Here is a 27,612-nt window from a genome sequence, read left to right as displayed (position 1 = left end):
AGGGGAGTGCAGACTTACACAGGACAGCTCCCTGCTGAGGAGATGCTACGAGACCAGGGATGATAACACCTAAAGGAAGGGAATGGAGCTGAGGACTGGGGATCCCTGGAGAAAGCTGTACCCGGTGGCGGTTTGTGTGTTGTCCGCTACTGGAAGAGAGACAGACAGAATGGCGGTGGGTCCCCAAGATGCTCTATGCCACGGGGATAGCATTATCGCACCGAAAGAGAGAGGGATTCCAAGATCACTCACTGGCCCCTTCCTCCTACCTGCCCGGGACCGACCAAAGGCTACAGGCGGCGAGGACCAGCACCCGGGTGCGATGTGGAACGGACTTTAAATAAAGAACAACTGGAACCGCACTCCGTGACTGCTGTGAGTATTGCCGCCGCCCTGTGCCCCCGATGTCCCTGAGGACTGTTGCCCTGGGTCTCATAAACCTCCCGGGGCCACCTCCCCATAACACCTGCCCCAGAGAGAGACTGTGCAGCGGCGGCTGAACACCTGGCCGCAGACCACAGGTGGCGCTGCAAGCATCCCCCGTCCCGTACCGTTTCCTGGGGGAGAGCGATGGCAAGCTCCCCAGGAACCCCGTTACCCTCCTTCCATCCCCCCTGTAACACCGGACTGACGGTCGGACTTTCCTTTTATTGAAACCCGCCGGGGGTCACGGAAGCCGGGTCGGGACACTCACAGCCTGACCCCGAATACCACCGGCCCGGTGACCGTGCGAGCCCTGCAAGCCCCGGCGCGGGCGTTTCACTTCTGCTGCTGCTGCTCGGTGGCTCAAGCGATGGACCGGACCCGGGAACTCGAGCAGCGCTCCTCACCCGTGAGTGAAAAGGGATGGTTTGGTTAGGGAGATTGTTCGTGACGCCACCCACGGGACATGGTGATGATGGCACCACCGCTGCTGGTAACGGGGATCCCGGGAGAGATGGTAGGGTGCAGCTAGGATGTTGTCCCCTCCATGGGTAGGGGGTTGGTGATCCCGGGGCCCAGTGGTGTAACGGGGAGGCCGGATGGCTGGGGTGCAGGGACTGCGCGGCGCAGTGCCGGACGGCACTGGTGTACTCACTCAGACAATCACTGACAGAGTCGTTGGTAAACCAAAACGGCCGGATGGATGGGTCCCGCAGCCGGCTGCAGTGTTGTTGCTGTGCTCTCCCCGGATGGCTGATGGTGGCTGTCTTTCCCTGCACCTTTTAGAAATGTTCTGACTCCTGTGGTTGCCCACCGGTAGTCTGCTCCCCGGCGTATAGGTGCCGTAGAAGCCCGTTTTGCCCGCAGGCGCTGGCCCTTGGATCTCTAGCCTGTGGCGGTGGCTGTATATCCTCTCTGGGTGGACGGTTGCCTTCAATCGGGACTTGGTTGTTAGGAAACCCCTGGGGTTCCTGTCACATTCGGATTTGACTATTGACGGCGGCTCCAAACCTGGTCAGGGCCCGATAGCCCTGCCTGTGTGCTTAGCTTCACTCCGTTCCCCGGTCCGGGACCGGCGGGCCGACGCCCGACCCCGGTCCTTACGGCTCTGCGGAGTTCCACCAACTCCTGCAGACGGCCACCACCGTCTGCCAACCTTGCTGTCAGTGCCTGGGCTCCTACCCAGACACCTCAAGTGTTTACTCCTCTCACTTTCGCCTCCAAGACTGAACTGACACTTTTCCCGCCTCCAGGCCTGTGAACTCCTCGGTGGGTGGGGCCAACCGCCTGGCTCCGCCCCACCTGGTGTGGACATCAGGCCCTGGAGGGAGGCAACAATGGTTTTTGGTTGACTGTTGTAACTGCCTAGGGTGGGGTTGTGTATGTTGGTATGTATGTGACTACCTGGCTAGTCCAGGGCGTCACATACACACCCATTTGCCCCTCCAGGGCATGATCTCAGGGGGCTGATTGGTTGCTATAGCAGCTGGGGGTCTGCTGAACCCTAGCATTCACAGGAGGCCATGATTTTAACAGATGATTTATATAGTAAAAGCAATGTAGTAATCAGTTTCAAAATAAAGAGAAATAAAATTTTAATCAACCTCTTTTTGCCTTATTTATAAAAAAAAATAAACATATTTGGTGTCACTGTGTCCGTAAAAGTGCAATCAAAATATAAAATGAATGAATAAAAAAACTCGAAACACCAATTGCTGCAAGATTGCAAAAACAAGGCAATAAGAAGCGATCAAAATGTCATATTTACCCAAAAATGATATTAATAAGAATGTCCACTCGCCACACAAAAAACAAGCCCTAACATAACTCCATCAGCAGAAAAATGAAAATGTTATGGGTCTTGGAAAATATCTACACAAGCAAAAATGATTTTATATTTCCAAATTTCCGCAATTTGTTTTTCCATCCCAGGGTCTGTGCACATATTGCGGGCGGGGGCGCAGACCACGGCAAAGGGGGGCTACTCGAGATGCTCGGATCCGGCATCGTAGTTGTGGCTCGAGTGGCAGCCGGACCCGGGGCTCGTGCAGCAGCCCGTCGCCCACAACTTAATAAAGGGGTTATTTACAGGGGAGAGTTTGTCAGTGACACCACCCGTGGGTTGCGGTGAGTGTTGGTGACATCACCGCTGCCTTGGTATGGGACGCCCGGGGCTGATGGAGCAGGGCAGCAGGATGGTATCCCCTCCACGGGTAGGGGAGGTGTTGTCCCAGGGCCCAGGTGTAGGTGGAGTGGAATGATGGGGCACAGTCTGCAGGCTGGACCGGATGATACCGGTGTACTCACTGTTGCTGAATGATTTTTGCAGGCACTTGCAGACTCCCTATCCCCAGCGTTGGGCTTCTGTCTCGCTCTATCTGGGCTACTCGTGGGACAAAACGTGGAATCTTGTCCCATGCTGGTTAATCGGAAAGGTGCTTGAAGCTGTCCTCGCCCTGGGGTCCAGGTACCCCTGCTGTGCACGGCCTCCGGACCGGATTCCCACTGTCGGCACCGGCATCTGCCACCTAGTCAGCTCAGGTAGTCTGGTAGTCTGGGAGCTACAACCTCCGACTACCACTTCACTCCTCTCACTTCCACTGTCAGCACTCAACTGTCTTGTTCCCTCCCCTAATACCTCAGAACCCCTAGGTGGGCGTTACCATCTGCCTGGCCCCGCCCACTGGTGTGTCCCTCTTGTCCTGGGTGGGTGACTAGGCTTTGTGGCTGGTGTTTGTACCTGTGTGTGGGGTTGTGTTGGTAGGACAAGGAGGAGAGAGTCCTGCATCTGGAATATGGATGCAGTCTCCTGTGACAACCTGATTTTGTCAGGGCGTCACACACACATTGCAGTTTTGTTACGTTTTTTTCTGCGCAGACGCTTCACCAAACCTGAAGGATTACCTAGTCCCAGCAAACTGAGTACTGAAGTCTCCTGCATGTTATTTTTTTCTTGCAGATCTGCAGCACATTCAATTTTGCAACATGTTTATTATTTCAGCATTTTTGCTGCAGATTTCACCCTCACTAATAGGAAAAATGCATCCAAAAGCATAAAGCTGGTACTTCGTTTTTTCTGCCAACACATCAGTGTTTGCTGTAGATTTTTCTCCTTTAATTACTGACTGTTTGCACTAGTTAAAAGCAGTGATGTGCGAGCGTGTGATCAGCACTGCTCGACACTGGATCAAGTATTCTGGTGCTCGAGTCTCTGCCCCACATTTCCCGACTTTTTATCAGCCTATAAACATGCAGGGGTTACTTGCCAGTCATGGCAATGCCAAAGCCATGTTGACTGCTGGCATTACTGTGATTGGTCACCGTAGAGCATCAACAGGTCTATATAAGACCCAGAGACGCCATGTTTACCACACTCTACCTGAAAATATTGTAGGGACTAAGGAGAGATTCTACTGTAGAAGGGATGTATAGCGTGCCAGTGCCAGCTGGTGCAACAGAAAACAAACAGTCCTTTTCAGGGCTAATTTAAATCTATTCTATGCTATAATAATACCATTCTTATGTCGCACCCCAGGGCTTTGGGGTACTCGGTCCCGGGCCTTGTATTCACTGGGATGTATTACGGGTGGCCGTTGCCCGGTGCCGTAACTCTGGGGGTCGCTTAAAAAGGGAGTTTTGTACAAGTGTGCCGCCCCTGCAGCGGTTGAACCGCTCGGATCCGGGGGTGGTGATTACTCGTGGCTCGAGGGTCTCCGGACCCGGAGGCTAGGGGCCACACTCAAATGTAAAAGGGGGTTATTTACAGGGGAGAGATATAGTTTGTGACGCCACCCGTGGTGTACGGTAATTAGGAGTGCCACCGCTGCCATTGGGAGTACCCGGGGTGATGGAGTGGGGCAGAAAGATGACGTTACCTTCCATGGGTAGGGGTAGGCCCGGGACTCTGGATGGTGATGAGGGGAGTGCAGTGCGGGGGTCAATCGGGTACGTACTCACTCAGGAATGAAGCAGACGCTGACACCAAGATAAACCAAGTCTCTGACTGCTGCTGTCTCCTGAGGGGAGCTCGTCCGGGTCCCGTCCCCTGCAGCACTGCCTGGTGGTCTGGATCTTTCCAGGCCCCGCTCCCCACTGTGACTAAGTGAAGGAGCCTGCTCTCAGGAGCGCACGCTTGGGATTTCAGTGGGCCGCTTGTTTGGAAAACCCTATCCCCCTCGTTGCGCTAGTGCCTCCGATCTTTCAGCTTGGTGGGAACAGTCCATAAAGGCCCTGTCCTCTGCAGGTTAATTGCCGGGTCGCCTGTAGCTTCTCCCCGACATAGGGTCCGTGTACCCCGTCGTGCCTTTGGTTCTGGACTGGTGAAAGGACCAGGCTGCTGACCGTCCTCCTTGACGGGTTCCAGGCACCTAGCCTCAATCCCCTGCAACCGGGGGTCCAGCTCCTCTAGCTCCAGACCACCGTCTGCAACCTAGTCTGCTTCTCCCCTGGAAGCTACAACTCCCAGCTTCCTCAGAGCTCCTCACAGCTCGAGGGCTACCAATCAACTGACTTGACACCTCTCACCTCCCTGCCTGAACCCTAGGTGGGCGGCCCTATTCCTGCTTAAGCAGCCCACTGGTGTGCCTGATAGGTGTAGTGCAATGTGTATCTAGGATTTGTGAATGCTGGTGGAGGCAGTACTGCAGGTTAGGTTCCCAGAACCATGGGGGTTTGATTCTTGCACGGGAAGGGCAGATTGTGCAGAACCCTGTGACGACCCAAATTGTCCAGGGCGTCACACAATAGACAAATATAAATAAAGTGTTTTTCGTGATGCCACTTGCGGTATGCGGCTATATGAGGAAAGCCGCCGCTGCAAAGTCTCTCACTGCTGGGGCTGGTGGTATTAGGCAGCTTAGATGTAATGGCTCTCCGCAAGTAGAGCTAGGCCCCAGGGGAGGATGATGGTGATTGTAGTATATTGCTGTAGGGGTGTAGGAAGAATTCAGACAACAAAGGGATTGCGGTTTAACGTGTGCTGTACTCACTGGTTTGGAGTTGCTGCAACCCGGCTGGTGCTGATCTCTACCAATCCGGTATTCCTTTGGTCCCAGTGCCAGTGTAGTGACCTGGTGAGCTTTACTTCCATGCACCCGTCTATAGTTGGTGGGTCCCCGTAGCCTTGAGCGTTTTGGGGGGTCCCCTCCTGTTGTCTCCATCTTGGCCCGTATATCAGGCAGCTTCAACCTCTCTTGGGTCGGACCTCTGTCCCCGTTCCCAGGTTCCCTCTCTGCTGCTGTAACCCGGACACTAACGTTGGTGAGGTTCTTGATGGTCCCCTCACCAGGCAGATTGTTATCAGGTGAGCCTGAAGCATCTTCCTGAACTAGGGCTCTGTACCCCGCCAGTGCTCGGTCCAGTGACTACTCACGCCGTACTCTGGCAACCGTTCTCCGTTCTCCTTTTGCTCAGTCATTTTACACTTTCCGTCTGTCTACTGACTTCTGACTGAACATCTTACTGACTTGAAGTTTTCCGACTTACTGTCTGACAAAATGTCCGTCTCCCATTACTCCACTGACTAGCCCCTCCTCCTCCCAGGTTTCTGACTAGTGGATTGGATGAGTCTCAAACAATAGGTGGCCATCCATCAGTTCCGTCTCTAGCCTCTTACCCAGTCTGGGGAAAAGGGCGTGGAACGTGTGTGTGTTGTGGTAGTTACCGGCACTGGTCTTCCAGGAATCCGGGGTTAGATGTAGTACCCTGTGTCACCTGACACTCAGGGGCACCATACTTATTCTGTAATTAGTGTAGGGTGAGTTTCTGGAGTAGGCATAGTGTATAAGAGGCATGTAGGCAGGGATTTCAGCCTTACAGAGTGCAGCAGTTAGCTAAATAATATTTTCTTTTTCAATACTGCTCTTAGTGTGCAATAATGTCTGGTGAGATTCTGGAGTTTTACCTGGTGGACTATGGGGTGTGTATTGTCGCACCCAGGGATATGGTGTACTCGGTTCCAGGCAGTGACTCTCTTGGGAATGTCACGGTGGGGGCCATTACCCGGTTCCATGCCCTGGGCCCTTTTTGTAATGGGGATACTTACAGGGGATTGTTAAATAACGTTTATACATGACGCCACTTGCAGTGTTGCAGCTAAGCGTAGGGAGCCGCCGCTGCAGAATGTCTCCACTGGGGCTGGTGGTATTGGTAGCTAGTTTGGTAGTCCCTCCGCAATTAGGGTTTTGCCCCAGTGGGTGTATGGTGCAGTGGGCGTCGGAAGAAGGTAGTCCACACAGGTAATCAGTGCAACTGATTACTTTCTTGAGATGTTAACTGGTTGCCCGAGGCCGGCTGGTTTCACCTCCAGGTCCTCTTCATCCCAGTGCCAGTCTAATTCTCTGGTACCTTCCTCCCCTGAACCTGTCTCTGGTAAGTGGGTCCCCGTGGTATAGAACACTGGGAGTCCCCGTTCTGTGGTTTGTCCACTTCTGTCCGCATGACGGTAGCATGAACCCTGTGGGGTTAAAGTCTCTGGTCCTGTCCCCGGGTTCTCTGTTTGCTACTGAGTCTTCGGATTCTTTAGGGTCAGCAAGGTCCTTGATGGTTCCGTTTGCTGTGCAGGTGTTAACAGGTCAGCTTGAAGCTCTTTCCTGTCCTAGGGTCCTGTAATACATGGAGGACTATGGGGTGTGCATTATTTTTCATGGAGGACTATGGGGTGTGCACCATTTTATATGGAGGATTATGGGGTGTGTATTATACTATATGGAGGATTTAGGGGGGTGCATTACACTATATGGAGAACTATGGAAGGTGCATTATACTATTGGCTGACTATAGGGTGTGCATAATTCTACATGGATGGCTATGGGATTTGCAGTATGTTATGTGCATGTCTGCGTGTGCATGGGGCCCACTGAGACGCTTTCACCCGGGGTCCACAAAAACCTGGAGTCAGCCCTGCTATGGGGTGTGCATAGTTCTACATGGAGGACTATGGGGTGTGCATTATACTATATGGCTGACTATGAGGTGTGCATAATTCTACATAGAGGACTATGAGGTGTGCATTATTTTATATGGAGAACTATGTGGATTACGCATTATTTTATATGGAGGACAATCAGGTGTGTATTATATTATATTGAGGACTATGTGGGGTGCGTATTATTTTATATGGAGGACTATGGGGCGTGCATTTTATTATATGGAGGACTATGTGGTGCGCATTATTCTATATAGAGGACTATGCGGGCCCATTAAACTATATAGAGGACTGTGGGGGTGCTATATAATATATGGAGGACTATGGGATACATTAAGTTATATGGAGTACTATGGGATGTGCATTATTTTACATGGAGGACTATGGGGTGTGCATTACTTTACATGGAGAACTATGGGGTGTGAATTATACTATATTGAGGACTATGTGGTTTGCGTTATTTTATATGGAAGACTATAGGATGTGCAGTATTCTATATGGAGGGCTATGGCGGGCCCATTATACTATATAAAGGACTATGGGGTGCAAAATAAAAATAATATATGGAGAACTATGGGGTGTGCATTATACTAAATGGCTGACTATGAGGTGTGCATTATTTTATGTGGAGGACTATGTGGAGAAGGCATTATTTTATATGGAGAACTATCAGGTGTGTTTTATATTATATGGAGGACTATGTGGGGTGCGCATTATTTTATATGGAGGACTATGGGACGTGCATTTTATTATATTGAGGACTATGGGTGTGCATTTTTCTATATAGAGGACTATGGGGGCCCATTAAACTATATAGAGGACTATGGGGGTGCTTTATAATATATGGAGAACTATGGGATGTGCATTATTCTACATGGAGGACTATGGGGTGTGCAATACTTTATGTGGAAGACTATGGGTTGTGCATTATACTATATTGAGGACTATGTGGTTTGCATTATTTTATAAGAAGGACTATAGCATGTGTAGTATTCTGTTTGGAGGGCTATTGCAGGTCCATTATACTATATGGAGGATGATGGGGTGCATTATAACATATGGAGAACTATTGGTTGTGCATTACTCTACATGGAGGACTATGGAGTGTGCATTATTCTTCATGGAGCACTTTTTGCTGTGCATTATATTATACGGAGAACTAGGGGGCAGGGCCAGTGTCAGCATCCGGCACACCTGGCCAAGTGCCAGGGCCCTAGACAACTGGGGAACCAACTCATGGTCGGCAGGAGCAGGTCGGTCACCATCTTTCCTGAGCAACCCAGGCAGATTTATCGGGAATGCAGAGTGCTCTGGCAGGCAGCCACACTTTTCTGGCTGTCAGCCCTTTAAACCTGCTGAGCCCATGCAGGCAGTGTTCACTGTTGAATGCTGTGTGCACAGGCATTGCAGGCTGGGGCTCAGCAGTGAGCGGAGCTATTGTGCAATGCGCTTCTGTCCCACAAATGAAGAGGAGTGTCTGCCAGCCCCCAGCATCCTCCAGTGCTGCCTGCATTTTCCAGTATGTATATGCCCCCCCAGTATCTGTACCCTCCCAGGCCCCACTGTCCCCCAGTATCTGTATGCCTGCTAGGCCACAGTGTCCCCCAGTATGTGTATGTCCAGCAACCCCCAGCATCCCTCATTATGTGTACGTTCTTCAGGTCCCAGCGTCCTCCAGTATGTATTTGACCCCAAGTATGTGTCTGGCCCCCCAACATCCCCAGCAATGTGTATGCCCCAAGCGACCCCAGTATGTGTATGGCCTCCAGCTCCTAGCTACCCAGTATGTGTATGCCCCAAAAACCCAGTATGTGTGTGGCCCCCAGCATCCTTCGGTAATGTGTATGCCCCTCAGCAAACCCAGTAATGTGTATGGCCGCCACTGACTCCAGTAACGTGTATGGCCATCAGAGGCCCCAGTAATGTGTATGAGCCCCCAGGCGCCCCAGTAATGTGTATGACCCTCAGCAGCCCCTGTAATGAGTATGCCCCACACCAGCCTCCGTAATGTGTATGCCCCCAGGGCCCATAGTCCCCAAGTATGAGTATGACTCCCGATTCCAGCATCCCCAGTATGTGTATTCCCCCAGGCCCCAGTATTTTTATGGGCCCCAGCATCGCATATCATAATAATATGTATGCCTCCCACTGGCCTTAGTAATGTGTATGCCCCTCACTGGCCCCAGTATGTGTATGCCTCTCAGCAGCCCGAGTAATGTGTATACCACCCAGTAGCCTCAGTATGTGTATGCCCCCACTGACCTCAGTAATGTGTGTGCTTCTCAGCGGCCCCAGTAATGTGTGCCTCTCAGCGGCCTCAGTAATGTGTGTGCCTCTCAGCGGCCCCAGTAATGTGTGCCTCTCAGCGGCCCCAGTAATGTGTGCCTCTCAGCGGCCCCAGTAATGTGTGTGCCTCTCAGCGGCCCCAGTAATGTGTGTGCCTCTCAGCGGCCCCAGTAATGTGTGTGCCTCTCAGCGGCCCCAGTAATGTGTGCCTCTCAGCGGCCTCAGTAATGTGTGTGCCTCTCAGCGGCCCCAGTAATGTGTGTGTCTCTCAGCGGCCTCAGTAATGTGTGTGCCTCTCAGCGGCCCCAGTAATGTGTGTGCTTCTCAGCGGCCCCAGTAATGTGTGTGCTTCTCAGCGGCCTCAGTAATGTGTGTGTCTCTCAGCGGCCTCAGTAATGTGTGTGCCTCTCAGCGGCCCCAGTAATGTGTGTGTGCCTCTCAGCGGCCTCAGTAATGTGTGTGTCTCTCAGCGGCCTCAGTAATGTGTGTGTCTCTCAGCGGCCTCAGTAATGTGTGTGTCTCTCAGCGGCCTCAGTAATGTGTGTGCTTCTCAGCGGCCCCAGTAATGTGTGTGCCTCTCAGCGGCCCCAGTAATGTGTGTGCCTCTCAGCGGCCCCAGTAATGTGTGTGCCTCTCAGCGGCCCCAGTAATGTGTGTGTCTCTCAGCGGCCTCAGTAATGTGTGTGCTTCTCAGCGGCCCCAGTAATGTGTGTGCCTCTCAGCGGCCCCAGTAATGTGTGTGCCTCTCAGTGGCCCCAGTAATGTGTGTGCCTCTCAGCGGCCCCAGTAATGTGTGTGCCTCTCAGCGGCCCCAGTAATGTGTGTGCCCCCTAAGTCCCATTGTCGCTCAGTATGTGTATGAGCCCCAGGTCCTGGCGTCCCCCATTATGTGTATGCCCACTAGGCCCCAGTATGTGAATGGCCTCCAGCAATGTGTATGCCTCCCGTTTGTCGAAACGTCCGTAGTCCTGGGGGAGCTCGCACCCAGTTCTGTCACTGCCTTTTTTCTGCACACTTTTTTGAACCAATAAATCCTTTTTATGGACAATGGAGTGGCTCTACTTTTTCTTCTGTGGATTACTGTATGAAAGTTAGGTGTTTATTCTCCTCACAATAAGCTGCCATGGCAACAGCGGAGAGGAGTCTCCCACCTCAGTGCGGACACGTCCAGTAAACTGGATCAAACAGGTCTAGTCAGGAGACAGAGAAGAGGCTTCCAGAATCTCTATCCCAGTCCATGCTGAGGGGACATCCTTTCCTTCATATAATCACCTCCACATACGAGTGAAGCTTTATACAGGCAGGAGAGATAAGGCTGAACCCGCTCTCCTGCACACTGGTTTCTTGTGTGCTTCCAGCCAGAACCAGTGTAACGTGACTTGTATGCCACAAACTGTCTGCTCTACCCCCTGCAATAGGGAACAGTGGCGCCAAACCCGTGAGTAGCTTTATACCACTAGTGTCGCCACGGGGAGCCAAACTGTGAAGATCCCCTATCAGCGAAGCATTACATGGACTGTGGATTATAGTGATGGGCAGTCCGGCTCTTTTTGGTGATCCGGTTCCCATGGCTCTACTCACCAAAAAGACCCAGCTCTTGCATGGCTCCTTATTAACCCCTTCAGCCCCAAGCCTATTTTGACCCTAAAGACCAGGCCATTTTTTTGCAATTTTGGCCAGTGTCACTTTATGAGGTTATAACTCTGGAACGCTTCAGCGGATCCCGGTGATTCTGAGATTGTTTTTTCATGACATATTGGGCTTCATGGTAGTGGTAAATTTAGGCCGATATTTTTTGCGTTTCTTTGTGGAAAAAAACCAGATATTTCGCAAAAATTTAGAAAATTTTGTAATTTTCAAACTTTGAATTTTTATGCTCTAAAACCAACGAGACATATGACACAAAATAATTAATAAATAACATTTCCAGTGTCTACTTTACCTCAGAACAATTTTGGGAAAAAATTAAGGAAGTTATAGAGGTTCAAAGTTTATGAGCAATTTCTCATTTTTACAACAAAATTTACAAAGCCAATTTTTTTTAGGGACCACATCACATTTGAAGCGATTTTGAAAGGTCTACATGACACAAAACACCCAAAAGTGACACCATTCCAAAAACGGCAGCCCTCAGGCTACTCAAAGCCACATTCAAGAAGGTTATTAACCCTTCTGGTGCTTCACAGTAACTACAGCAATGTGGAAGGAAAAAATGAACATTTTACTTTTTGCAACAAAAATGTTAATTTAGCCTCAAATATTGCATTTCACAAGGGTAGCAGGATTAAATGAACCCCCAAAAAAGTGTTGGGCAATTTCTTCTGAGCACGCAGATACCTCATATGTGGCGAAAAACCACTGTTTGGGCGCACGGCAGGACTCAGAAGGGACGGAGCGTCATTTGACTTTTTGAACAGAAAATTAGCTGGAATCGAGAGCCCCTGAGGTGCCGAAACAGTGGAGCTCCCCCACATGTGACCCCATTTTGGAAAGTAGACCCCTCATGGAATTTATCTAGATGTTTACTGAGCACTTTGATCCTCTGGGGGGCTTCACAAAAGTTAATAGAGTTGAGCCGTGAAAATAAAAAAAAAAAAAAAAGTTTACCACAAAATTGTTACTTCAACCAGGTAGCTTTTTTTTTCACAAGGGTATCAGGAAAAATTAAACCATAAAAATGTATGGTGCAATTTCTCCTGAGTACAGATACCTCATATGTGGTGGAAATCAAATGCTTGGGCGCACAGCAGGGCTCAGAATGCAAGGAGCGTCATTTGACTTTTCAAACACAAAATTGTCTGGGATAATTAGAGTATTCCATGTTGTGTTTGGAGACCCTCTGAGGTGCCGAAACAGTGGAGCTCCCCCACATGTGACCCCATTTTGGAAACTATACCCCCCATGGCATAGAAAAAAAAAAAAAAACAGGGCGCATGCACGAATGGTCTGAAAAAAAAGGGGGGGGGGGGGACTTGGTGGGATGGAAAAAAGTTTTGTCCAAAGTAGCGAACGACTGCAGGACGATTGCTGATCAGGTACCTAATTGTTGTTTTGTTTTTTTATTTGGGGTGCACAAAAAAAAAAAAGCAAAAACTAGAGCAACAAGGGGAGTGGGAGGTGAGATTGGGGATAGTTACCTTACAGGATGGATCTAGGCAGCAGGATCACAGGAGATGAAGGAGGCAGATCGGGGAGGATGAGAGGTAGGAGAGGGAGCGCAGCGCAGATCACGGGGGAGACAGGTGAGCAAAGCACAGATCACGGGGGGGTGAGAGGTGAGGGAGCACAGATCACAGGGTGTGAGAGGTGAGGGAGCACAGATCACAGGGTGTGAGAGGTGAGGGAGCACAGATCACGGGGGTGAGAGGTGAGGGAGCACAGATCACGGGGGTGAGAGGTGAGGGAGCACAGATCACGGGGGTGAGAGGTGAGGGAGCACAGATCACGGGGGTGAGAGGTGAGGGAGCACAGATCACGGGGGTGAGAGGTGAGGGAGCACAGATCACGGGGGTGAGAGGTGAGGGAGCACAGATCACGGGGGTGAGAGGTAAGGGAGCACAGATCACGGGGGTGAGAGGTGAGGGAGCACAGATCACAGGGTGAGGTGGCGGGAGAGCGGACAGCAGATCACGGGGGTGACAGGGGAGGGAGCACACATCACGGGGGTGACAGGGGAGGGAGCACGCATCACGGGGGTGACAGGGGAGGGAGCACGCATCACGGGGGTGACAGGGGAGGGAGCACACATCACGGGGGTGACAGGGGAGGGAGCACACATCACGGGGGTGACAGGGGAGGGAGCACACATCACGGGGGTGACAGGGGAGGGAGCACACATCACGGGGGTGACAGGGGAGGGAGCACACATCACGGGGGTGACAGGGGAGGGAGCACACATCACGGGGGTGACAGGTGAGGGGGCGGGTAGCCGATCACGGGGGTGAGAGGTGGGGGGGAGGGGGCGCCAGCCGATCACGAGGGGGAGCGGCAGGCAGCGCATAACGGAGGAGAGAGGACGCGCAGCCGATCACGAGGGGGAGGGGCCGGGCAGCAGATCAGGGAGAGCACACATAGGTGAACACATATTTAAGCTTGGGTTAATGCCGCCGAAACACCGCCCACTCACAACGGGCCAATTAATTTGCCGAATGGGTGCGATTTCGACGACCAAACACCCAAATTTTACACCCAGTGAGAGCCGTTAAGAGAATTTAGTGGCTCTCACTGGGTATCTGGCTCCTGTCAGTCACAGCAGAGAGCCGGATCTTTGTGTTGGATCGTTCGCAACCGACACATCACTAGTGGATTATATTACCTCCTATAGCAAGTGAGGAGAACTGTACTCCAGCCGCCCTAGCCCAAGCTTGCTTGTTTCATGAGAAGATGCCTTCTTTCATAGGCAAAATACCCTATACAGTGAACTGCTGCCTCTTTGCCATTAAGAGAGACTGTACCCGGTTTCCTTCAGGAAAGTGGTAATGCAGTTCACCTTTGTGTCTGGCTGCTCGTAACTGGACAAACATCACGGGCGCGCCAACACATGCACCGAGACACTACCTCGATAGGAGCACCCCCTGGGGGGTCCTATACCATCTCCATAAGTGCCACCTCCCACTATTGACAATTGTTGTGGACACGAGGGAGGCATTTAGGGGTCCAGCGACGCACTTCAGCTTCCGTGACAGTACCATCTGCTGCTAGGGGAACTACATATCCCAGCTGGCCCTTCTGCAACATCGGGCACCTCCCCTGTGGGTCACTGCAGCGTGATATCATCCTATTGTTTTGTGGCCTATGCAAGGGTGGCACATGCATTCCCATGGTCACAACAAGAGCAGAGGATGAGAGTGTGCATGGGCCACAAAACAATAAGATGTCACATTATCTTCATAAAGAGGGCGCCGGAGATAAGCGCTATGTGCAGGCGCCAACTCCGACGCCATCTTAGTGAAGAGATTTACTAAAGCTGAGATATACTATAATTAACATAAATAACAGACATTGGGAGGAAGGCCAGGCAGCAGAAAGAGGCAGGAATGACCAGCAAAACCCAACCAACCCAAGTCATCAGGCTTTGTCCACAGGCTATTTACTTCATGCAGCATTTGCTTGGACCTGTCCCGCCCACAGCCATGACTCAGTCATGGGCCGGGATTGAAATAGACCAGGTGAGTGCTGCTAAGAGCAGTTCTACTATTCATATGTGAGGCCGTATGGCACATTTTATACAAATATTTTAGTGTAGGACTGCTTCAAATGAGATTTGCCGTGACGTGGCGAGGCAGCTCAAGAAATTGCAATTTTTTGCCAAAAATCTCAAAATTTTTATAATAAGTACAGTTTGGAATGTTTAGTGCTGAAGTGCACATTTGGTGCTGGCTTTTTGTTTTTTCTTCATATTAGATATTCTGTAGCTGCTATCATCAAATAACAGTAAATTTCACAAACTTTCTTGTATATTTTGTGAAATATAGGCATCTGACATCACAACTAAAAGTATATATAGAATCAGCATGATAGTGCCAGTATAGCACTGGCTTTAGTTTATACAGGAAACTCCTGGTGGTTGGTCCTCTAAATTGTATGGTTTAATCCCTTAATCAGTGCAGTCTTTCCGTAGTGGGATTGTGTCAAGAGATTAGTGATTTTTTTCTTCATCCCATTACAGGTCAGCTCAACAGTGGATGCAGAGTAAAATAAACTAGTTTTCCAAATAAATAAAAGCAGTCATGCTTACCAATGCCAGGTCACAATACTAATGCACAGCAGGAGGCAGCAAGCCTCCATAAGGAAGGGCTGAGGCAGCACAAGTGCAAGGAACTGATAAACCGCACTCACATACCGTACTCACCACCATCCATGAATAAGGCCTGTACACGGTAACAGTAAATTATTTATATATATATATATATATATATATATATATTATACATATATACACACAGTAGTGCATCATTCTGGCTTACAACCAGTGATACCCATAGTATGTGTTCAAACGGACGGCACAGCACTATGTCAATATGTCCCCCACAGGGACAGGTTACTTAACCCCCCAACATTAAAGAGCCCGATTGCATCCTACAAAGATGAAAAACCATGTATGAGGCATTAGTTAAAATTCTGGACAAAATACATAAGATCACAACCTTTGTTAAGAGTCCCTATTCGTCTTTCATGTTCCTACACTAAAATGAAAAGCAATTCCATGAAAAGAACATCGAATCCAAAAACAACACAGCAGCCATGCTTTCCTAAATCAAGTAAGACCAAGGCCGCTTTCACACTGCGTTCCGATCTCCATTCAGTGGTCCCATCAAGGCTTCTGTCCGAATACCCCGCAAAACAGGTTTCAGACATATGCACCGACAGGGCCTTTGACTATAATGGTGCAGACGGAGTCATGGTGTGCTCGGTCATGCACCATTTTCGGGAGTATAAGCCTATTGGAGGCGGACACCCAGACGTAGTAGACTGCATAGACGTACTAGGATGCAGCCGGCCCTCGTGATAAAAGACAAAGGTGCCAGGGAAGGAAAAAAAAAAAAAATTTAGTGGTCAACAACCAGTAACACACCTATATGATCTATGGCAGGGGTGGGCAATTATTTTTCCCATGGGGCCGCATGAGAAATTGGGATGGTTTTAGAAGGCCGGACTAATATAATTAACTCAGTTCTACCCAATACTGTATATAGTATATATACTATCCCTTCATAAACAAACAGTAATTTAAACATTACAAAGATTCAATGAAAATATGGAGGTCAGTAAGTGGTATACACATTACTGGGGTGAGTGGGGGGCATACACATTACTGGGGTTAGTAAGTGGCATAGACATTACTGGGGACATAGACATTACTGGGGTCTGTGGAGCATACATACAGACAGCAGTGGCCTGTGGAGCATACATACTGACCGTGGTGGCCTGTGGCGCATACATACTGACCCTGGTGGCCTATGGCGCATACATACTGGCCCTAGGGGCCTGTGGCGCATATATACTGGCCCTGGGTGTGCTGAGTGCACAGGCTCGCAGGATTGGAAGATGCTTAGGGTCCAAGCTGGCAGCACTGCAGCAGCAGAGCCTGAGGGCTCCTCTAGCTGCTTTCTCTGAGTCCCCTGTGTGTCTGCTTCTTCTATTGCAGGCACAGGAGGACCTGAGAAGACAAGTGCTGGACTCTCCCCTCCTGCAGGCACACTGCACTCTCACTGCTGCTACTGGCTCACATTACCTCAGTTGCACAACAGACGTTTTTGAAGCAGCCGCTGTGGAGATGAGCCGGTTACATGTGAGAAATAAGGATCCAGGGTAGAAGGGGCAGGCAGAGGGGGCGTGGCCAGCATCAAGAGAGCAACCAGAGGGTACAAGGAACGCATCCGAGGAGTGTGTGTACAGCATTGATAGGGGGCGTGGACGACAGCAAAAGGGGCGTGGCCAGCAGCATAGATACCATAGAAAGCATCCAGAGAGTGAAGCCAGCATCGAGGGGGCGTGACTGGCAGCAAGAGGGGGCGTGGCCGGTAGAGTGCGGGGATGTGGCAGTCGCTTATCACTGCACTGTGGCATACAGAGCTCCCGGCTGTGAGAGCAGGGCTGAGGCATAGATCAGGCCACGCCTCCAACTCTGAGCTAAGACGGGCCGCCCTCTGCCCAGGTCTGATCTATGGGGTGGTGGTTGTACAGTAGACTATGTGCACACGTTGCAGACGGACAATCTGCATGTTCTGGCACAAAAAACACTGTAGCAAAAACATGCATTTATACTGCACCTTTTTAATGGCTTTCAAATGGTGAAAATGCAGAAAGAATTGACATGCTGTAAAATTTTTTCTGCAACAAAATCTGCAAGGAAGAAATTCCTGAACGTGTACACAACAATTCAGGATTCTCATAGGCTTTGCTGGAATAAGGATATCCTTACAGATTTGTGAAACTCTGCAAGAATAAAAAAAAAAAAAAGTGCAGTAAAAATGCAACATGTACAAACAGCCTTAGAGGATGCACACATATAAGGCTGATAAGGTGCCTGTCCACTGATGTGTAGTGCAGCCTGCCCTACTAGTGGATCAGTGAGTGGCTGTTCATCAGGATAGTAGTATTATATTCATGAGGGATGCACCATTCACCAGAACGTGTTTGTCTCCCAGATGGTGAGAAAATGTTGACTGGTGCGGCCTGGTGAGCCATTCACATCTATGGCTGTGCAGATACCCATAGAAGGCACTGCTCTGCCTAGACCCATGCATGTCGGGGTCAGACAATACAGCGGCAGGGCAGGTCACCTGCTGTATGATTCACATCCTCCTCAGTCTAATCTTGTGCCAGGAAAGGACAGAGGACATAATTAGTGTTGAGTGAGTAGTTAGTGAGTACTGTCCGCTACTCACAGTCTTTACGAGTAGCGAGTGCAATGTAAATCAATGGGAAATACTCGCTAAGTAGTGAGTAACCCGAAAGTCGTACTTTTCGTGTGAGTAGCGAATAGTACGGCTTTCGGGTTACTCGCTACTTAGCGAGTATTTCCCATTGACTTACATTGTGCCCACTACTCGTAACGAATATGCAAGTAGCGGACAATACTCGCTAACCGCATAGCGAGTACAAATAGTCAACTACTCGCTCAACACTAAACAAAATACGGATCACATATATAAGGCTAGTACTCCAGAGGTCTCACCTATCCAGCATATAGGCAATAATACCCATTTAATTGTAGTTTCTCCTATGATCACATACCCATATTTTTTTATTTTTTTTTAGATATATAGCAAATATGACGGCTTCATTGTTGCAGCATGCAGTCCCCCACCATGAATTTTATATAAAAAAAAAAGAAGAACACGTACTATAGAAAATGATCTTACTTTAAAAGAAACTTAGTTTTGCATTACAACCACAGAAACTGAAATACAACCACTTACATATTTGAGATCTCTTCTGCATAAAAAACCATCGAGCAGATATGAAAAGAAAACGTTTCTTTTACTGTACTATACATAAGTTCATTTTGTCACTGACATAACTGAAATGTGTCATTTGTATTTTCCCCCTTTAAGAAAATTTGTATCAAAACCCACAAAGTGGTTTCAATGTATTACAGATGGAAAGAGTATATATATATTTATATATAAAACGCTACCAAGCTTCACGTCAGCATCGTACTTGGGATCAATACTGTATGGCATGATTTCGGTCTCACACGTGACGCTCTATTACTAGTTATGGCACATGGAATAAAACAATACATACAAAAGCCACACAGTCTCATAACACCCCGTACAAATGACTGATGAGGCCTATAAAGTGCAGGTGGTGGGACCCACACACACAGTGTCTCTTACAAAGTGCTTGTTTTGTCATTGACACTTTGGATGTGAACATATAAATACTCCCGAGAGAAGTTCCTTGTTGTTTTTAGCAAATATCTTCAGATACAAAAACAAGTAATACGCAGAGAGACCCCAATCAAGGTACATACAGATAAAATGTAAAAAATAAAATAAAAATCGAAAAAAAAAAATTAAAATATAACCATTAAAACATTCTGCTCCCTCAAAGCACAAGTGTCCAAGAACGGGAGAAAGCAGCAACATCCCCTAGTACAGTATATGCTTGGTCACTGTTAATAGAGGGAGGTCCCTTCACTATTGTCCTGGCGGGACTTACTAGACACTAACAATTTACTGACATAACCCCTTCCCCACCACTGTGGATCTTCCTCACAATAACTAAATGTTGAAAGACGTTTAGCAGCACTCAGCAAGCAATGTCTACAGTGCTTTCCTCAATCGGTGGTACATATGCAATGGCTGCCCCTTCTTGTAACGTATGGCAGGCAGATTTTGTGCAAATGCCACTTGGAGTGTTTCAGAGTAAAGGGGTTAAGTGTACATCAAAAAATAATCTATGAAAGGCAAGATTCCCTCTCCCTCTTGATAACACTTGGACCAGGGTGGATGAGGAGTGTGGGGAGAATGTGTGTATGCGTTTACATGAGGGGAGGTATATTACACACACACATATACGCATAAAAAGGGCATTTTAGCTTTTCACAGCTTCTTTTTCTTTGCTTTCTGTGTCTTCGGGGTAAGCGTGCCAAGTCAATCTCTCCTCGTAAAATGCAATAACTATTTGTGGACACTTCACATTGGCTTCTTTCGCTAGAACAAGATCTGCTTCATCAGAATCTTTCCTGCAATACAAAACAGGTAGAAGGCTTGTAGTCAAGATAGTCACTAGTCTATATTACTTACTAGAAATAGGCGCCATGCTATCGCATCGGGAGTGCGGTGAAATGAACATCTGTCTATGCTAAGTGGTGTGACAGGAGCAGTGGACATGTGTCACACTGTTTGTGCCTTCCAATATACAGAGGAATCTTGCTTAACGAGCAAATACTCACTGCACACACTTTCGGTTCCGTACATCCACCGCGCTCTAACCCGCTCATGCAGTACACACACACACACACACACACACACACACACACACACACACACACACACACACTATGCTCACCTCACCTTCCGTTCCATCGCTGGCCTCATGGTTCTTGTAGTTCGCTGGTACAGGATGTGTATCGGGTCGCGATGGTTACCCAATACACAGCCTGTACTGGCGAGCTACAAGAACCATGAGGCCAGCGATGGAACGGAAGGTACACATATTATGCTCACTTTACCTTCCGTTCCATCGCCGGCCTCATGGTTCTTGTAGTTCGCCGCTACAGGCTGTGTATCGGGTAACCATCGTGATGGAGGAACTTCCGCTGTCAGCCGCTACTCAAAGGCAGCTCGCTGGCCAATCAGAGGCAAGCGGCTCCTGCCTTTGACGTCAGCGCTCTGGCAGCGAAAGATCCTCCCTCGTCGCGATGGTTACCCGATACACATCTTGTACCAGCGAACTGCAAATTCTAGGAGACCTGAGATGGAACGGAAGGTAAGGTGAGCATAATATGTATGTATTTCTGCGTGTTTGTACGTGTGTATGAATGGCACAATAGGGAACCAGGATGGGACATTTAACAAGTTGTGGAACGATCTGTTTGTATTGCAATGATTTCCTATGGGAAATCTTGCTTTGCTGAACGAGTAACTTGGTTCACAAGCACACTCCCAGAACGGATTGTTCTCGTTAACCAAGGATCCACTGTATCTGTTGCATGTCATCCCTCCGCATTTGTGTATTGTATGTGTTGCTTTGACGTCTTTCACGCCTGTGCACGGTCTCCTCCTTGTTGTGTGCTGTATATTGGTATCTGGTGTTGTGTTTCTTGAGCTGTGCTGTGTGTACATGTCGTCCGTGTGTGTGTATATATATGCTTACCCCCCTCCCCCTGGAGAAAACACGGGTCTTCTAAATAAGAACATTTTCTATCTTTACCTCTCCAGAGCGGTTTCATCGGCTCTGCTGCCTCCCGCTCCTGACCGCCGCTAATTAAACTCACTGAATATTTACTGCACTGAAGAGCTGGAAGCAGGAGCAGCGCTGGGGACTTCAGTGCCGGGGACCGTATCGCTGGGACAGGTGAGTATCCAGGTAGGTGTGTAGGGGTGTGTGTGTGTGTAGGGGTGTGTGTGTGTGTGTGTGTGTAGGTGTGTGTGTGTGTGTGTGTGTGTGTGTGTGTGTGTGTGTGTGTGTGTGTGTGTTCAGTGTATACATGCATTGCGTGTATGGGAAGAGCGGTAACATCACCGCTAATTGCGCACGCGCATTTCGTACAGTTCGAACTGCGCCTGCGCAGCTGACAGTGCCGCAGTGCTGGAATAGGGTTACAGACACAACTGGCAATTATGTATGTAGATTATTAACGAAGAGATTCATACAGCAAGTGTACAGCTCATCAGCCCTCATTTGTCGTCTGTGATACAGGTGTGAAGGGCATTTCAATAAAACCCATTCACCCCATGTGGTTTTCAGGGGCACGTGTTCTACAGCCCAGTGCACACCTCTAAACCACAGTATGGCCTTATAAAAATAAAAACTCAAGACAATAAGTTGATGTAGAAGCCACTTTTCATGCAAATGAAATCAGAGAGATGGCTGGATGTCAGCCTACACTTATACTCACCATTTCATTAGGAACATGAGCTCACCACAGGAATCTGTAGCCCCGATTATCTTTTCGGGCTCCAGGCCCCTTTCGAATCCTCGTGCGATGTCATTACTCTGGAGCAGATTATAGAGCAGAACAAATTGAAAAAAAACTGCACATCAGCATTGCAGTAAACAGTATTAATACACTGCAGCTCCCAGATACAACATACAACCATACTTCCTTCACTTTAATGCCAGTTCCACATTGTCCAGGCTTGGGTCAGGTCTGCAGCCAATACTGAATGGTCACAGTATGAGGTGCGCACAATTAATTCTCTGGTATTGTTGATGTAAGCAGGCGGTCACGTGACCCAAAGTATGAGATCTGCATACTTGTAGTCAGGTGACTAGAGACATTCAACCTCTTTCCATAGAATTGTGAGAAGCCAGATGAGTCTAGTTGGTGAGGCTATTGACTTGGGGTCAGGAGACCTATGACCACTCCATTCAACATGGTCCATACTCCTATAGTGAATATTGGAAGTGTGAAAACAGCCTAAACCCATATAATAAGTAGATTAAAGAAGCACTCATTTTTTTTACTCCATAAATCAGTGTAGTGTAGTGTCAGTGTGCACATACTCACAGATTGCAGTTTTCTCTGGCCACTCTGCTTCTCTTGATTCACGTGCCGGTGATGCAGACTCTCCGGGTCGCACTGCGCTCTGCTCACAGTTATGTGAATCAAAAGAGGAGCAGAACAGTGCTATCGAAGACGGCTATTGGGGAGTATAGTAACACACTGACACTACACACAAAAAAAAAAATAGAAAAAAATAGGGGAGTGCTTCTTTAAGGAAGAAATAGGATGAAAGTAATTGAACACAATGATTAATCACAATGGAGCTGCAACTAAAGAACTGTGCAATACAATCTAGTGAGCCTGTCACTATATGACGAAACTGCGATGAGGCCAGAGACCACCACGGCATGCAGCTGCTGCCAAGGTGAAATCCATTGGTCATGTCTCCACAATACAACAGTGTCACCCCCTGCTGTTCTACAAAATCACATGCCCATTTACTAATCAATTTAGCTGCAAGAAACCAAAGTATCCATCCTCAAGTTTATCAGCATGAATTGGTGCCACAGACACTAATTTCAGAGCTGTAATACTTCCAATAAAATCCCAGTTCAGCTCCAGCACTGGAGCTCACATGTTCCTGATCTCCAGGTCCCTCCTACCATTGATTGACGACTTTCCCCACTAAATTGTTCATAGGGAGAAAACGGATGATGAGAAGGAGGTGGATAGAGACTATAGCTCCTCATACAAGGACTCTTCTCTTAACACAATAGAGAAGGCTCCTCAGCTCAGCTGATAGTGGAGCAAGTAACCAGGGATCAGAACGTAAAGGCCCCTTTACACACTGCGATATCGCTATAACGTCACCGGTATTGTGACGCAATAGCGACCTCCCCAGCGACATTGCAGTGTGTGACACGCATCAGCGACCTGGCCCCCGCTGTGAGGTCACTGATTGCTACAAATCGTTCAGAGACATTTTTTGGTCCTTTGTTTCCCGCTGTGCAGCATGCATCGGTATGTTTGACACCGTTACAACGACATCGTTAGCGACTTAGAACCCAGCCCGTAGGCGGGTTGCTGTTGCGCTCTGATTGGGCGGCTTTCACTGAAAAGAAGGCAACTTAGCGCTTCCGTCCTCTGTTTCAAAGCGTTACCTTGTTCCTGAGCGTGCTGGTTTGCGGATCATTAGAAAGTTCTCCAGTCTGCAATACTATAAAGCCTATAATATTATATATATATATATATATATATATATATATTACAATAAGCATCATTTGGGTGTATCAAATTCTGATTTTTTCAGCGATCACATTCTGATTTTGTAGCAATCACTTTCTGATTTTTTTAATTTTTTTTTTGCGTTTCCATTTTTATTATATGACATGTGCAATCATAAGTCGCCAATAAGAACGCACTAGCGACCACCAATCAGAGATGAGGGGGGCGTGTAAAAAGGACACCTAGGTGGCTTCAGCGCCAAACACCACGCCTCTAACATAGGTGTGAGTCGTCCAATAGCTGCTGTGTGACACGTCCCCAATGACCAACAAGGTCGTTCTGCAGGTCCGTATCGCTGCTGCGTCGTTGGCCAGATCTGCCTGTTTGACAGCTCAACAGCGACTGTTTAGAGACTTTAGAGAGGTCGCTAGTAGAACACAAAACCAGTGACGTTACAGCGATATCGCTAGCAATGTTGCAGTGTGTAAAGGGGCCTTAACCCAGCACTGGAATCAGAGTGTCAGTCTCACACCAGACAGATTCCCTTCAAAAAAAAAAAGGGGTGTCACATCAGGGCACATATCTGCACACGTGCAGGGTTAATCTTAACTTATGGCTTTACCTCTCTTCTCCTTTTGGCTCGAATGTCATCACTTCCAGCTTTTCTTTTGGTGGCTTCTGTCTTAGATTTGGGTTCATCTTTACCCTTCTTGTACTTTTTCATGAATTCAGAGATCAGCTCTGGGCAGTCCAGGTTCCTATCCGGCTCCCATGTGTTATGTTCCCTGGAGTGGAGAGAGGTGGACAACGTCTCAGATGGAATCTCCAGATAGAGGGGTTATGAGTGGAAAGAAAAGTCCTATCACATCATGACAGAGGGGGCTCCTGACTTTCAGTATTGCCAACAAGTTATTTCACTTATTTTAAATAAATTTACTAACTCAAGTATGCACCTTTTAAGCATTTACAACTCTAGTTTTCCATGTAAAATAAGTTGTCGCTCATTAGTGGCCAATGTTCATGTCCACACCGTCTCAGATGACAAGCTGCACTTTCTAGTGATTCATTGTCATATATTGGAACAGAAAGTTTAGTATGACAAATTAAAGGGGGGGAAAAAAACCCCAAACAAAACCCCAAAACATTGCTATAGACAATGCATCTATCCTAGAAACATAATTTGCTTAGTGTTGCAGCTCATCTCCATATAAATGAATAAGGTTGAGCTTTGATGCCTGACAGGACCCATGGGCAAAAGTGTATTATTGGAAAACATTTCCACCTTTTCTTCTAGTCTGCAGTTTTATCAAATACATATCTTTATATTTGAACCAAATTGGAAGGTAACAAAAATAAAAAGGTGAGATATCACAGCTTATGAAGAGCATAGCATATGTTAGTGATTGGCGAATAGTAACTATTCGCGTTCGGATAATGCTTACCGAATACAGAGTACTATTCCAGTATTCATCACGACAAGAAATATGCTCGGGTTCCCATTGACTTCCATTAGGTTTGCTATTCGTGACGAATACCGGAATAGTACTTTGGGATTCATTACGAATAATTCAAACACGAAGAATTACTATTCGCTCATCACTAAAATATTAACATCTCACTTTTGTCTAAGTCACAAAAATAAGTCGAGTGCAGTAGATTTTCATGCACCTAATGTATGCTAGCTGGGCTGGGGTGCATTGGCATAAGTAAACTGATAAATCACTATGCATGGAAAAGAGTTTAAGAGTCAGTCGCCACATTGGAGAATACACCAATATAGCAGAAGAGAGAATAGAAGCAAAACCTACATAAGTAGCCACATTAGAATTGTACTGCCAGCACACAATCACGCTAAGGCCGGGGCCACACGGGGACTAATGCGATCCTCGCATGACACTCGGATCACGCTAGCAGCACAGTGGGAGCAGATTGTCATGCGAGTGTCACTGCGACTGAGGTCCGATCATGTGATCGGACCTCAGGTGCGAGGGATCGGGCCGGCCGGCACGGAGGAGGGACGGGAGGGCTTCCCTCTCTCCTCCGTTGCCGGCTCTTGCCATTCTCGCCCTGCACTCGCGGGAACACCGGTGTATTGCGAGTGAAGTGAGATCTTTCTCTCGCCCTATAGACTTGAATGGGTGCGGGAGAAAGTCTCGCATTACAATCATAGCATGCTGCGATTGTTTTCTTGGTCCGATTAGGACTGAGAAAATAATCACTCGTGTGCTGACAGTCTAATATTGGTCCGAGTGGAATGCGATGTTTTATCGCATTCCACTTGGTCTGATTTTCATGCCGTGTGGCTTAGGCCTAAGAGGCTCTTTTACCCGCATGGTGATAAAATGCAGGCTGTTGTAGAGCAGACAGTGTGCGGACAGTTTCAATATGACCAGTACAAGAACACTCACACTAGGAAGGAAGAGAATCTTCTTATCTTACGGAGTAATGATCTAAGGGTACCTTCACACTTAGCGATGCAGCAGCGATCCGACCAGCGATCTGACCTGGTCAGGATCGCTGCTGCATCGCTACATGGTCGCTGGTGAGCTGTCAAACAGGCAGATCTCACCAGCGACCAGTGAACAGCCCCCAGCCAGCAGCGACGTGCAAGCGACGCTGCGCTTGCACGGAGCCGCCGTCTGGAAGCTGCGGAGACTGGTAACTAAGGTAAACATCGGGTATGGTTACCCGATGTTTACATTAGTTACCAGTGTGAGCAGGGAGCAGGGAGCCGCGCACACTGAGCGCTGGCTCCTTGCTCTCCTAGCTACAGTACACATCGGGTTAATTAACCCGATGTGTAATGCAGCTACATGTGCAGAGAGCAGGGAGCCGCGCACACTGCTTAGCGCTGGCTCCTTGCTCTCCTAGCTGCTGTACACATCGGGTTAATTAACCCGATGTGTACAGCAGCTACATGTGCAGAGAGCCGGAGCCGGCACTGGCAGCGTGAGAGCTGCAGAGGCTGGTAACTAAGGTAAATATCGGGTAACCACCTTGGTTACCCGATGTTTATCTTGGATACAGCTTACCTCAGCTGTCAGACGCCGGCTCCTGCTCCCTGCTCGCTTCATTTGTCGCTCTCTTGCTGTCACACACAGCGATCTGTGTGTCACAGAAGGAGAGCGGCTTTGAAGAAAACGAACCAGGGCTGTGTGTAACGAGCAGCGATCTCGCAGCAGGGGCCAGATCGCTGCTCATTGTCACACACAGCGAGATCGCTAATGAGGTCACTGCTGCGTCACAAAAAGCGTGACTCAGCAGCGATCTCGGCAGCGAGCTCGCTGTGTGTGAAGCACCCCTAACACACAGCTTAATACTCATTCCTCCTTAATGTATTGTTATCCTGGCTTGTTAAAGAACTATTTGACTCTGAACTTGAGCAGTTCCATATTCCCTGTGCTGCACTGACCTAGGTCACCAATGAGCGCAGACGGACCACTATGATTATAGTAGGGATTGTTGTGTTTTTACCAAGGTGTCAGTCCTTCTGGACAAAATATTGGTCCGGTATTTTTGGTCAGATTTCTGATACAGGCTCCAAGTGGGGCTTCCAATACAAAGGTGATCTGAGAACTTGAGGTGCAGGAATGCAGAAATCTACTTCAGAAGTATGTGGTAATACATTATTTCATCATTATAACTTTTACTATTTTCCAGGACTTCAGCAGAATCCACCTGATTGATACCCCTCACCAGCAGAAAGTTATCACTGGACATCTGAGAAGAGGACCAACATTACAAAGGCTGTGAGAGACTGATGATTTGGTTGTGCTTGTTGCCCACTATGTAGTCTAAGAATATATTGTTTGTGCAAATGAAAAGGACAGAGCTTGTACAGAGTGGCTATGATGTAAAAAATACCAAAAAGGCAACCCAAGAGCGCCGAAGCAGAGAAATGGAGGATTCTTCACTGAATGAGACAGTCATTTGTAGTCGATCGCACGGAGCACGCTTTTCTGTCACCCGAACAAAACTGAAGGCAAAAAAATTGCAAGCAGCAACTGGAGATGGCTGCCTTACAGGCTCGGCCAAGCATCAATAGGAAGGAAACTGCAGTTAGTGAATACAGACATCACCCATCTACTAAGCATTTCATTCCAAGTATTAAAAATCCTTAAGTTTTATAAAA

General features: G+C 48.3%; 1 protein-coding gene and 1 long non-coding RNA gene across 3 annotated transcripts in view; one reads left to right on the top strand and one right to left on the bottom strand.

Annotated features, from left to right (window-relative positions):
* On the top strand, positions 1-27,612 carry LOC142292084 (uncharacterized). The gene is made up of 3 exons (XR_012750576.1): positions 1-375; positions 21,028-21,163; positions 27,141-27,612. It is a non-coding gene; the product is annotated as an uncharacterized LOC142292084 (long non-coding RNA).
* Positions 18,481-27,612, bottom strand: part of CBX5 (chromobox 5) — a 51,013-nt gene continuing 41,881 nt past the window's right edge. For both annotated transcript variants that reach the window (XM_075337186.1, XM_075337185.1), the window contains exons 4-6: positions 24,103-24,265; positions 21,708-21,805; positions 18,481-19,829 (exon numbers count right to left, since the gene is read on the bottom strand). In XM_075337186.1, the coding sequence (XP_075193301.1) occupies positions 19,679-19,829; positions 21,708-21,805; positions 24,103-24,265 (412 nt within the window). In that variant the 3' untranslated portion in view covers positions 18,481-19,678. The remainder of the gene's footprint in view (positions 19,830-21,707; positions 21,806-24,102; positions 24,266-27,612) is intronic.

The sequence above is a fragment of the Anomaloglossus baeobatrachus genome, chromosome 2 (genome assembly GCF_048569485.1).
Source record: "Anomaloglossus baeobatrachus isolate aAnoBae1 chromosome 2, aAnoBae1.hap1, whole genome shotgun sequence".
In the NCBI taxonomy this organism is placed as follows: domain Eukaryota; kingdom Metazoa; phylum Chordata; class Amphibia; order Anura; family Aromobatidae; genus Anomaloglossus; species Anomaloglossus baeobatrachus.
This window is presented reverse-complemented; position numbering and strand designations above follow the sequence as displayed.